The sequence below is a fragment of the Netta rufina genome (assembly GCF_964035555.1).
Source record: "Netta rufina genome assembly, chromosome: 1".
Taxonomy (NCBI): domain Eukaryota; kingdom Metazoa; phylum Chordata; class Aves; order Anseriformes; family Anatidae; genus Netta; species Netta rufina.
The window spans coordinates 19,477,141-19,490,555 of NC_140123.1; the positions used below are offsets into that span (position 1 = coordinate 19,477,141).

At 46.4% G+C, this 13,415-nt stretch overlaps 1 protein-coding gene across 2 annotated transcripts in view; it reads right to left on the reverse strand.

Annotated features, from left to right (window-relative positions):
• Positions 1–12,833, reverse strand: part of ZDHHC20 (zDHHC palmitoyltransferase 20) — a 41,045-nt gene extending 28,212 nt beyond the window's left edge. For both annotated transcript variants that reach the window (XM_084306054.1, XM_084306053.1), the window contains exon 1: positions 12,656–12,833. In XM_084306054.1, the coding sequence (XP_084162180.1) occupies positions 12,656–12,773 (118 nt within the window). In that variant the 5' untranslated portion in view covers positions 12,774–12,833. The remainder of the gene's footprint in view (positions 1–12,655) is intronic.
• Positions 12,834–13,415: the final 582 nt, after the last annotated feature.

Consider the following 13,415-nt stretch of genomic DNA (forward strand, 5'->3'; position numbering starts at 1 on the left):
AATAAAGCGACTGAGTAGGATCTGTTTGTCTGCAGTGCCGAGCTGTTCCTTGGTTACCTCAGTTTTTCCAAAATCAGCCTACGGCTCAGCAGAGCCTGCCTGCGAAGAGAGGTGCTGGCCTACACCGCACTTGGTGCTGCTGCAGCTTGTCCAGGGACACAAGGGCCTAACAGGCCCGAGCAGCCGGTCCTGCGCCACCGCCAGCTCACACATCGCATCTCCTGGCGGTTCAGGGTCACTGTAACACGAAGCATGCAAAACTTAGTACGTGGGTTTGCTTTCTACAGAACACAGCCTCCAAAACGCATAACCCAGCCTTTTAAGAGGCTGTGTCAAAATGGATTTTTTAACTCGGTCAACTCGGAGGACAAACAAAAACTCCAGGTTTGACTTTAACATAAGAAAAAGTTGTCTTAGTTGTGACTTAGACACTGAGTATCACCTTTAGTAGTAAATATATCTTATCCTTCATGACCCCCGTTGTTCCTTACACCTCCTTGTACCTAATCTTCCTTAGATTGTTGTCTGTTATCTTTCATCTCACCTATGTCACATGAATCAAAGGAGTGGAAGCCTAGAGATTATCACAGGAAACAGTCCTGCAGACACAGGGGCATCATTAGTTGTATAATAAATGACACTGGGGAAAAATGTCATTTGTCGGAAGCATTTTTCTTGGAGCACACTGAAAGATGCAAACCTCAGAAAGCTTTGGGGAATATTTTAAGGAAACCTTCCAGGACATCTCATAAGAACAAGTATGTTTAGGGAGCTGGGCTGCTCTCAGTTTCAGGCTTAGTTTTGGGATTGCTATGGAGTGCTCAAGCACCTTCCAAGTCACTGCATAATAAGGAAAAACAACAACAACCAAAACAAAACAAAAAACACACAAAACAGATCTCTATTCTGCAGCAAAGAGGTGGAATGATTTGCCAAGACCTCACGAGAGGTATGCTAAAAGACGACATTTGACCTCAACCTTGAAGGAAAAAGAAACAAACAGCCCTTCACCGAACCCCCACACCACATAGCCTTACTCCCTAAGAGACATATTCTAGTCAAAGCCACCCTTTGAGAGCCAGATATATTCTCTGCAGATCAAGAAATCCAACTGCAACTGGTGCAGTACAGAAAGGGAAAAGGATTGGTCTTGTTACTGATGTGCTGCGTACGTGTCTTCCTCCTCCTCATCCCACCATGGTCCCGTCAGAAGGCAGGCTTTGGGCATTACAGCCTATCCAAGGCTCCCGAGAGTAAGCTTCGTAGTTTGGCTGACATTCCTCATGGAGAGAAGAATGATAAATGCGCAATTGCATTCCTAAACTAGACGGCCTTAACTTTTCTCAGTTTCTAAGGAAAATGGTTAAATGAAGAGCATCACATCGAAACTGTAACTTGGATTTCTGGTAAAGTAATTCCCCTGTGCAATGCAGAGCCCAATCAGCTGATCACAAGGAAGATGGCAGAAGTATCGCTTACTGAAACAACTGGGGCAGGCGGGGAATGAATTACCTTGGAGAAACACTGACTCTGCTTCTGTTACAGACCCGGGGCAGTGTCACAGAAGGAAGTCCTTAGCACCTCTCCGCTGTTTTCTATACGCCGTGACCTTTCCACACTGAGCTATTTCTTATTTCCTGACTGGCAGTCACCCACTAGTGCTTTCTTCCCTAAGCAGCAGGGAGTTGTTTTTAGACAAATGACTCAAGACAACTGAGTTGACAGCATCACGTGGCCAAAAGCCAGCGCAGTAAGAGGCTGCCAGCTCCCTGCCGAAAGGCTACAGGGGCCCAGGATTGCATGTATCTTGCCACCAGCTGGAACGAACACCCTCTGCAAATGTTGGGGCCACAGGAACCTGGAGTGGTTTTACCTCCATATGTTGCTAGGTTGAATCTCCAGTTCTGGGGCACAGCTTTTCCCCATGATGCCCTCCCAAGTCCTTCCAGAAGTAATGTTTTTCAATCCAGTGCTGCAGGAGAGGTGGCCCCACTGCCAGGCCTAGGGCAGCACTCGGCTCGGAGGCACAGCACGTGGTGACACCTGCTGCAGGGTGCCAGAAGTCACAGCTCCCAGCTATCTGCCCACTCACCTGTGCAAGACCAACATGGCAAACGCAGGCACTTGCCTTCCAGGCACTTCAGCTCCCTCCAGCACTTTGGGTTTAAGCCACCCCAAAGGTGAGTTTGAGGGAGCACAAAGAGCAGTGACAAAGGGTGAACTGCAGCGAGTGGCCTCTGGCTGCCCTGGGTCACAAACAGCAATGAGAGGGGAAAGAAACCCTGCCTTGGGCGACAGAGGTCTTAAAGCACTGCAGCCATTTCTGCAAGACGTGTGCCAGAGCCCAAACCTCTCCCATGCTGTGCACAGCAGCTCTGCTGGAGCCAGCTACTTGGCTTCTTGGAGAGATCACAAGATGATGCCTTTCCTTCCAGTGATCACAAGATGATGCCTTTAAAGGCATTGCAGCGGGAGGAGAGGAGGAAAATGCAGCCAGGGAAGAGACACCTTGCTGCAAGTGGGTTGCTCTGTTGTTGCCAGCATAAATGTCACCAAGTTTTCTGTGTTTGTGACCATCACTACAGGATTCGAAGAAGAATATTCATAGGGATAGGTAAAAGGCATTAATGTTTCAAATAAGGAAGTCTAAGACACACTGCAGCCTGTTACTGGTTGTTACCAGCCATGGTTACAATTTGTTGCATGGTTAAAACAATATTAACATAATTCTTTAACTACAGCAAGTCACTTAGAGAGGCCAGAGGCTTGCTGCCCAGCAAACATTCTCTTATCACACTAACAAATAAGGATTTTTATTTATGGAAGGTCTTATGCACACATTCTCTGCACGCAAGTTGTAAAAGTACAAGCAGGGCTACAGCAGAAATTAACATAATCAATGCAAGACAGTCCTTGGGTACTGAGTTACATTTAGCAATGAATTAAGCTCTGAGAACTGAAGAAAAAAAATTGTTCTGCACATTCCTGGAATAGTATATTCTGTACTACCGCTTTCACAGTTTGAGAGCACAGCTACAAAGGCAGCTGACTTCTGGGAATCCACAAAATCCTATCGATGACTCCTTTACCTCTGCTTCCACAAAATATTCTTAAAATTTATACCAAGGGCCTCCTTATGGCCTGCATATAGTAAATCATTTCAGAATGAAATGAAAATGAAAAACACTTGGTTAGCACGCAAGCAGCATCAGTAGGACTGCATCTCAGTCCCACACTCGTGTCCACATGAGGCATTACGAGATGCATCAGCACAAACAACTCGAGGCTTTTTCTGGAAGCAGCATCCGACGTTAGCATTCAGCTGCAGCAGCTCACCAGGTTTGCTGTCCCTGAAAAGCCCTATTCCCTGAAAAGCACTACTCACTTTTAATTTACCATAATTGCCCAAAGAAACCTAATGTAACTTGATTTTCTTCAGCTACTTAATCACTGGTGTCACTGCTCATTCTATTTGCATTTTGATTGATTTTAAACCCTAGCATTACTTCTACATGCTTTTCTTAGCTGCTTAGGAGAATAATTGGATTTCTTTTTTCAGATCTCCCCCCTCCCAATCTACTGTATCATAACAATAACAGCTTTATTGCCCAGTAGTTTGGTAGTGCTGCACAGAAGTTGTTTTCAATATTGCCTTTAAGCTATTGTATAAAGCCAAGAGAAAGCTTGGTTTCTTCTTGGAAGACAGACAGCCATTAGTTCTACATGTCAGCCAGCTGTGCTCCTTCTGGATCACAGGGAAAATGGGGAAAAAGCAGAAATGGCAGGAAAAAAACATGGAAAGTCAGATGCACCTGTAAGGAACTTATGTCCACACCATGAGTTAATTCCACTTACAGTTGAAGGAGGGGTGTTTACACTCAGGTTGGCCAAAGCAAGTTCCCTGTAACTCTGTGCTCAAGCATCTGTACTTGTCAAAGGGCTTTTTGTCTCAGGAGCAACTCCAGTTGGTCCTGTAGTTAAGGCATAATGAGGATGCTTGCGAGAGATCTGAGACTCAAATAAGAGCATCAGCTAGTGCCGATAGAGAGCCAGTATCAGGTGTTGTACAGGGTTGGCTTCTGCACCCTCCACAAGATCAGGTGTTCTGCAGGTGATACTAGAAACCACCAACACGTCTAAAGTAAAAAACAAACAAAAAACCACCACCACCCAATTCAATCTCTTAACAGATTATTCCAGGTGAATGAAAACAGAGAAACCATCTTTACTGAACTACTCCAAACAAATTCTGAAGGTGTGCAGAGGTATCACTTGGTGACACAAACTCCAGACTCAGCTACTGTCACCTTCAGACATGAACTACTGTGATGTGGCAAGAGAACCAGGAGAAGACTGGAGGTCTCTGCTTTGTTGGTAGGAAACCTGTCCCTACATTCATCTTCAGATTCTTGCAAAATCAAATGGCTCCTTACTTAGCTACTGGCCCTGCCTGCAGCAAGTTTTTCTCAAATATAAAAAATCTCCTTGCAGAACTCTGGAAAAAAACCTCCTTGTAAATCAACAGAGTATTAGGTACTTTGTTTCTGAGACAAAGATCGTGCTGCTGCCAGGGTCAATGAATAATGGGAGAAGTCAAACCACCCTGCAAGCAGACCTCCTTTGATGCATTATGTTACCGGATTCCTCAAATTAAGTTTTAAGTTCAATTTTTTTGTACCATTGGTCGGGTTTGGCTGGTCTTTGCCACCTGAGATTAAGTCCTTTAAAGAAGTTTTGTTTTGAAAAATGTGTCATTTAAAACCATGTCTATCAGCTGCGTGCAAGCTTAATGGTGGGGAATTTGTCTTTATTAATATTTACAAGCCCCAGGTGCTAAATATTTAATACCGTATCATTTTTATTATTAACGTATTTATGGAATAGATAAAGGTTCAGGGACTTTGCACAGTGATTTAGAGATTCTGTCCATGTATGGTTCATCACGTTGGCTGACAACAAATGCCGCTGTCTTTTGATGCTGGAGCCTTTGCTGCTCATTCCTCCGGCAGAACAAAATGTCACTCATTAAACCTTCCTTAGTTTGAAATATCTCGGGACAAACCTTGACTGCAGCTAAAGATACTTCCTCTAGTTTCCTTGCAAAAAGGAAGGAAAAAAAAGGATGGCCCCAAGAATGTAACAAAAGAAGCAGGTGCTGCAGAGGGCAACAAACATCCGGGATAACAGGACAGAAAGTTTTGGCTTGAGGACAAGATTTCCACCTCCACCACCAGATCTTATTTTACTGCTTGACCAGCCAGGAACATGAACAAGTGACAGCACAAAGGCAGCACAAAGCACTACAAAGGGAATTTTGGATACTCCAAAACACCAGTACAAGTTAGAAAGTAATCCAGAATAAGCTGTACAGCTCTCAGTAAATATTGCTTGAAACAGACAAAAAGCAAACAAAAAAAAAATAAAATAGCACTCCCCAAAAAAACAATCTTCTCAACTTCCCTGCCTCCTAAAAAAAAACAAAAACAAAAACAAAAAAAAAAAAAAAACAAAAAAAAAACAAAAAAAACACACAAAACTACAAAATTACAACCAGCAAAGCAAGTCCTCAGAGCTCACCTGCTTGCTGACTGCTCAGCACATGTTCCTGGAAAGCATTAACTTAGAGCTCAGTAAAAGGTCAGCTGAACTACAAATCCTAACACGATGTGCCAAGGGAAGAAACAGCGCTGCCTCTTACACCTCCAGGATGCATTAGGGCTCCCGTGGCAGGGCACTGGATGTAACACAGCGGGACTGGCAAGCTGCCTAGCAAGAAACAAGTGAAGAATTTGATGTATGCCTGACACCTGCAAAGTGAATTAACTTCTGCCATCACCTTCCCAACCAAACTTGCATGCCAGTTCCATAGGATTTTCCAGAACAGAAACCAGATTCTGTTGTTTTGGGCTCCTCTCTGGGTCCAGGAGAAACCCACGCCACAAGCCCAGAGCTGTGAGAGCCTTCAGGCACCACCTATCCCAGCACTGTGGAAATAGGTTTTGCTTCTCTGCTTTTTTAATCCAGATTTGACAAAGGCAAAAGCACTGACTGCTTGCCAAGAAGAATGTAATGGTACAATAACACATATGCAGAGAATTGGTTAACTACAGACAATAGCTGAGGCATTTCATGTCTGTTCTGAGCCTACCACAGACAACTGGAAAGCAGCTTACAACTTGGTTTACTTCACTCTAAACAAATCTGTTCCTCTCAACTTGCCATTTAATCTGAATTGTTTCACTCTCTCTACAGTATAAGCTTGCTTAATTCCAGATGAGTTATTACTTACATCTCTATTTGTTATTGTACCACATCTCTAATTTATTTTTTTTTTTTTTGTACCAAAGAAGCTAAAAAAATGAAAAATGTATCACTGCTTACTGCTTCACAACAATTCCCTACTCTGGAGACAGGCAGACATCAGGATGCACAACCCAAAGACCACAAACAAACAAAAAGCCTGGCACAGAAACCTCACTTGATCTCTCTGTTCATCATATGATTGAAATGGTTTCGTGGCTCCGATTTAAGATGATGCTGCACCATATATAGCAGCAGAGTGAGCATTACAGAAACTGCAGAGGCAAGGCATGCTGCTCTCGTGATCTAACAATCTTGTGAGCAGATCCTTTCTGACAATCCTGTACCCATACGACACTTTTAGTAGTCAAAAGGGAACATGAATAAGGAACTGATGAGCCACTTGGTCTTTAGAAAGAACGGAAAAGCAGGTGCTTGATATGCTGCAGGGGAGGAACTTGATTTTTAGCACAGATAAGAAGAGAGAGTCAAAAGTTACAAGAGGAGGCATTCCACGGAGGAAGAGGGGGAAAGGCCCGTTTTTTTGCTTGGCACAGGACAGGAGGGGCTAAACATTCCTTACAGAAAACAATTTATTGACAACAGATACTGGGGAACTGGCTAACAGAGCATGTTTTTGTTATGGTTTCATTGCTCCTCTTACACCTGATTCATCTTGGTGGAGATGCCGCTGATGCAGGAAAGAGGCCTGGCATTACTTGTCAAATGTTTCTATTGAACAACGTATGCACACAACGGGGAGATGTTTAACAACAGAGCTGAGCTGAAAACTCCATAAAATGTTTCAGGAAAGGTGTTTGTAACACTGGGAATGAAAATGCATCTTAAAACAGCAGGAATTCCTACCAGTTGCAAGAGGAGTGCTGAATGAAAGGAGCTGGACAAACACTGCTGTATTGACTGGGTTAAACAGGAACCCAACAAACCCTCAGCATTTACAGGCACAAGTTTCGGCAGGCAGCTGGGATTCCTCCCCTCCCTGCTCTCCGCCACGGGCAGTCTCAGGCTCCAGACGTGAAGGCAGGTACGTTGCCACCTGAGTGTTTGTTGGTCCTGTGACAGGTGTATGAAGAGCTCAGCTCCGATACCCATCTTTGTAACGCCGTAAATCCTTTGATTACAGAAAGCACGTCTCCATTAAGTCATAAAAATCTGAGCTGCTAGAGAACAACGTTTTAATTATTTAAACTTCAAGCAGAACCTGAAGTTCACGGTACACAGAGTCAGCGACCTCAAATTAATTACCGTCTGCTGAAAGCACGCACTTGATATTCTGGCCCTTTTATCTCAAAGCATCTTGTAGGAAGACTGGCAGACCAGTAAGTGATGAAGCAAAACCTCTAATTAAAACCAGGGGTGAGTTTTTAATTTGCTAGAACTCTAAGTGGGCAGCAGCAAATTTCACCCGAACAGGACAGGTAGTTTGGTGCTCCCTGTCAGGACGTGGCAGCTCAGAGCTCAGGTGCTCGTTTCGTGCCTCTGGCCGCTCCCTGCACGCCTGGACCAAACCCAGGGGCTCGGTGACACAAGTGACAATGCAGGGCTGGGGCCAGGCTCTGCACGGGGCTGGCAGCGAGGAGGGTGGAGCCCTTCCTCGGGCAGTGCTCAGGAAAGCAGAGAGCTAAAACAACTTCCCAAGAAACCAGGCTGAGCTAGCGCCGCTGCTCGTGGAAGGGTTTTTTTCATTAGAGGAGTGCCCAGAGAGCAGATTTCATACCATATAAAGGGCACGTGCCCAGCCAGCCCTATAAACTAACGCAACCAATGCAGTGCAAAGCACCAAATAAGCAGCTTGATAATCTTTCCGCCCAAGCACCCGGTTTTCCAACACATCTGTATCCAGCCAGAGCACCTCAGCAGGAATCCCACGTACTGCTAGCAGCAGAAGAGGTCCTCGTTTCAGATGACAATCCGTGTGCCTGAGCCAAGACACCACAACAGAACCAAGCGTGTCCACGGCGTTTTAATTTCCTTATTCTGAAATTCACAAGAGAGGCACATAAGCACAGTTAACTAATGATCCGACGTGTTTAATTAGCTGTTCGTTCTCCTGAAGAGGAACCCCCTGCTCCTCGGAGAATGGATTTGCATGTGTAACATGCCAGCACTGGAGAGAAGTGCTGATACTTTCACTTTTGCTGTGGGCAGAAACCAGAAGTTACTGAGCTGCTGCTGCTTACACCACACTGCCACTGCTTGCTAACTACTGCAGTCACATTTTGGGCAGAGATTTCTCCTGGGTTTCTTCCTGAGGAGGCAGATGGGATCACCTTCCCGCTGTGTATGCAACAGACTCTTCAAACGGGAGCATTACAATAGCTCACAGAGGGCTTCTCATGTTGACAATGCTTTGGGGAAATCAGAGCCATCTCCCTCCCTAAAAGGGCCGCTGCAGCCTTCAGAATAACCAGTTAAGTTTGTACCATGTTATGAATCCCAAATTACAGACTGCTTTGTTTGCCAAGATTTTAGACACATTAGACGTTACACTGCACTAAAAAAAGCAAACTGCTCTGCAAGTAGGTGCTAAGAAAGTACACAAAGCTAATTACTCCCACAGCTTTCAAAATCACAGTTTTCCAGGCTTTGAGGAATTTAAGACACAGAAACATTTATAAAAGACCAGTAGGTTCCTAAACCAAGCCATTCTCCTTGTAACTAGTCCTGGCTCTTCTGGGCTGAGGTTTCAGAACATACAGTTTTAGCTAGAGAAGTAAAACGCTACCTTTAACAAGATTTTTGTTTTTATATGTAAAAGCAGCCAATGACCTTAGTTATGATCTGCAGAAAACTCAGCCAAAGTTAACATTTTTCTCAGTGCAGATCGCACTACTGAATTCTGCCAGTGCTTCAGTCAAAGGGTTGTCTGTGTGAAACAGGCTGGTCTCACTCACTAACTTTTACTACAAACGTCAAAACAGCGACTTCTGACCGTGGTCTGGCCAGGCCGCGTTACAGCTGCTCACCCACAAAAAGGTTTTGAGGATGGAGGGAGAGGTAATGAAATGCAAGTCAGCCCGAAGTGAAAACGAGCCCCAGGAGAAGAGCTCTGCTCACGCTGAGCTTCTGAGGGGATGTGGCGACCAGAAACAATCGGTTCAATTCACTAACAACACAATAACGCCGCTGTTTGCAAAAGCGATGTTAAAAGCAAAACATGTTTTGATAACAAGAAAGAACACAAGAAGTGGTTTTAGACTAATGAAAAGCTATTTTACAGCGTATTTCTAGGTGTGCTTTCTTGCAGACAGAGCTCCCTGCAAGTTACATGCAGAAAGAAAAAAGAATCGAGTAAGAGAGTGTTCATTCATGTTTTTCTCCTTTAATGTATTTGAAGAAAATCTGAATGAGATGTGGCCACAAGCCTTTTGCACTGCCTTCAGTTATGTGTTCACGCTTCTTACTACTCTGCTGACATTCCCTCGCCTTCTATCCATTTGGTGAGAAAAGGGCATTTTCACCTTTCCATTAGCTTAATAGCTAGCTTACCAGCTGGGTCACAACTACACAGCAACAGGGCTCTAAAACGGCCAGCGTTCACCCAGGTACTGCTGCAACGCTTCGGAGAAACGCAACGATGTTTCTACAGGAGGAAAACATCAGAAGAGCTCATCCTGGGAACCTCCTTTCATCTTACCCATACCATTCCTCCTTGGTGTTCACAGGCTGTACGTCAGTAACATAATTAGGTTGTAGAAGTGGCATAACCAAGTAAACGCATACTGGTGCTGAATTACAGAGCAAGCCCAAGTGCTTCAGACACCAATCACGGGACACTGAGCAGTAGGGGAATGTCCTAGGGGAGGAGTGTGGGGCAAGCAGTGCTGGGAAGCAAAACTGAAAGGAAAAAAGAATGACGGGATAGAAGAAGCAACCCCGATTTACTACACCATCTTCTACTTTGATTAGTAAGAATATTTTCTGATACTACATTACACTTGGCTTCCTACTACACCTACTAACTGAATACATATGTTTAACTCTGAATTCACGTGCAGGGACCCAAAGGAGGAAAACAAACAGGATGGAAGAAATAGTTGGGGGGAACAAAGGCCTTCTTTCTTTCTTCCTGTTTCCTTGTAAGCTTCACATCTTAATAATTACCTAACCTTTACAAATAACCTTGGAAATAAAAAACCACTGGTGTCTGTGTGGCTACAGTTTCTGTATTACTCAGTCTTTACACATATTTTTCTATTCTGTTTCCTCTTTTCTAAAACTTTCCTTCTTCCTCCTGTCTTTCCTTTACCCAGGCACACATCAGCTGCATATTGTGCCCCTCGCTAAAGGCAGCCACAGAAGCGCAACAAGACATAAAGCCCTGCTTCTGCGCCTGCTGTACAGCCACATCTGCAGAGACCAATGTCGCTTCATTCATTAGCAGTGTATTAATTGCATCCTAGTTCTTCTTCACAGTACACACTGCAGTAGTTTTCAAGCCAAAATAAAACATATGGAGCACGGGGAGAAAGTAAACATACCTGCCAAAAGAAACAGAAAATCCTGTATTTTGCAATAAATCCTCTCTGTGCTTCTTTGAACTCAAATGCAGCGTAACAGCGAAGTCAAAAAAGGGAAGGAAAGAGCTGGGGGAGGCAGAGGGGAGACTCAACCACAAACAAACTCAGAAAAAATACCTTTCCTCTTCCTTGAGGAGCTGACCTTTCATCAAAAGTATAAAGAAAATTCAACAGAAGGTTAAAAATAATAGTAATAAAAAATCAATCAGAAAAAAAAAAATCACAGAAAAACAAATCTTGGTCACCAACTATCATTTTGACATTTAACAACTGCTGTCAGAGACAGCAATAAAAATCAATAGGTAATTTTCTTACTAAATGACCACTTTTTCTTAATAGCCTGCATCTGCAGATGTTAAAAATAAAGCTGATTTGCGAGCAAGAAGTGCCAGACGTCTAGAAACCAGATTTATAGATGTGAAAGTTCTCACATAAACAGGAACCAGCCCTTTCAATAATTCACACAACCGAAACCGTGCTGAATTTGGCAGGACTCTCTGCAGCCCTCTATGCCTGCAAAGGTCTTCCGTAAGATCAGGGTCAAAGACATTTTTCTGAAGAAAATGATTCACCAGCAACCAGCCCTGACCCACTCTGTGATCAGGATGCAGCGCTGAAGGATTGAGGTCTTGTCTCTGATTCAGCCAGAGATCACCAACGAGACCCTGGGCAAGTCACTTCATCTCTTGAATTTCTGTTCTTTACTTATGAGAAGAAACACGTACTCCTGGTCTGCCTTTTGCTGGAACAGTCAGACTTCAATCACAACTGTAAAACAAACGTAAGTCCATAACCTCACACAGCCCCCCTCAGGACTGCTGTAACAACCACTCATGCCCTCCAAACCTCAGCATTATCCAGAAGTTAAGCAAGAACTGAGTACTGTGGACCAAAAAACCCCCACCCTACACCTTGATTATTTCTAAAGGCCAGATATCTTTACAAGTTTAGGGCTATCAAAGCAAGTATGTAACATAAACAGAGGGAAGTGTAGGGACCCAGACACAAGCACACCTACACACGCAGTTTAAAACAGCCCTGGCTCAACAAGTCCGGTTGTGTATCCCTGTATTTTCACATTTCTCCTGCACAGGTAAACATCCTCCTGAACCAGACTTCAAAGCCAGAAAAGGATAAATATCCTCCTGACCGACACCGACTGCAAATGAGCTTTATGTAACGCCGAACCCTACCACCACGAGCCCTGACGCAGCCCGACAAGCCCCTAAGCCCCAAATCCCGCTTAGGGAGGATGTTTCCAACCCAATTACACCTCAATGACAGCGGGGGCCGGGACTGCTCGTCAGCAGGGGCAAAAAAGGAGCGCAGCGAGAGGCGTCCAAGTAGTTGTGTGGTACACGAGGAAGTTCCGGATCGGCTGCAAATAATCGGAATAGGGAGGAGAAGGGGAAACTTCTCCCGGGCGGCAGGAGTTGTGAGGGGCAGGGACCCCCCCAGGGCCCCGGTAGGGATCCTGAGGGGGCCTGTGGGAGTCTCAGGGATGGGGTCTCTGCCCCTCATCGTCCCCCTGAAGCTCCCGTCCCCAAACGCTGTGCCCACCTCGGCCGCCGTGAGGTGCCTGAGGGCGGGCAGAGCCCCCCCGAGCCCCCTCCCTCCACACAGCCAACAGGTAAACCCGGCTCCTCTGCCACCCCCGGGGCAGGGAAAATAAAACCCCCTCGGGGGCAAAAGGAACCCCTCGGGGGCTGCTCCGTCTCCTCATGCCCGGGGAGAAGCCCCGTGAGGGCGGCGAGGGGTCCCCCACGGGCGGCAGCAGCCCCCTCACCCTCCCGTCCTTCCCTCCCCGCACTCACACACACACAGCTCCACCACGTAGGCGTAGTAGGACCAGGCCACGACCAAGGCGATGAAGACCACGGGCACCCAGGCCAGCACCTTCTGGCAGCACTTGAGGACGTGGGACGGCGCCATCTTCCCGGCCGAGCCCCCGCAGGAGGAGGCATCGGCGGCGGCGCTGCAGCAACGGCCGCCGCTGCGGAGCCGGCCCCGGGCGGCGCGGGCAGGCCCTGGGCGGGCCGCAGTGGGCGGGCGATGGGCGGCCCCGCAGCTCCACCGCCTCCCGCACCGGGCTGCGAGCCCCCCAAAAAGCTGCCTACATCCCCCCCTCTCCCCCCGGGGCGTGCCCCTTTGGAACAGTTCATAAAGAACCTGGGGGGAAATGGGGTCGTAAAGGTGCTGGGGGCGCTCGGCTGAGGGTCCCGGAGGGGTTGAGTGGGGATGGGGACGGTGGGTTTGGTTGTAGGGTTTGAGTCCCTAAAGGAGGGTTCGTGCCTCACAGCAGCCCGATAGTGTCTCCTAAAAGTGGGCTCGTTGAGCACCAGGCTTGCAGGACAGCAGTCGGAGCCGTAACCAACACAGAACGTGTCATGGACACAGCAGTCACACATCAGCAAGTCTGGTGGCATTCTCCTCCAGCCGAAATCCCGACCTTAAATCTCCTTGTGGCTCTTTGTGCTGTGTGCAGGCTGGTGGCAGCCCCGTCCCCACGTGTGGGTCTGTCCCTGCAGTCACACAGGACAGGGCCAGGCCTCATGCTGACACCGTCAGCGTGCT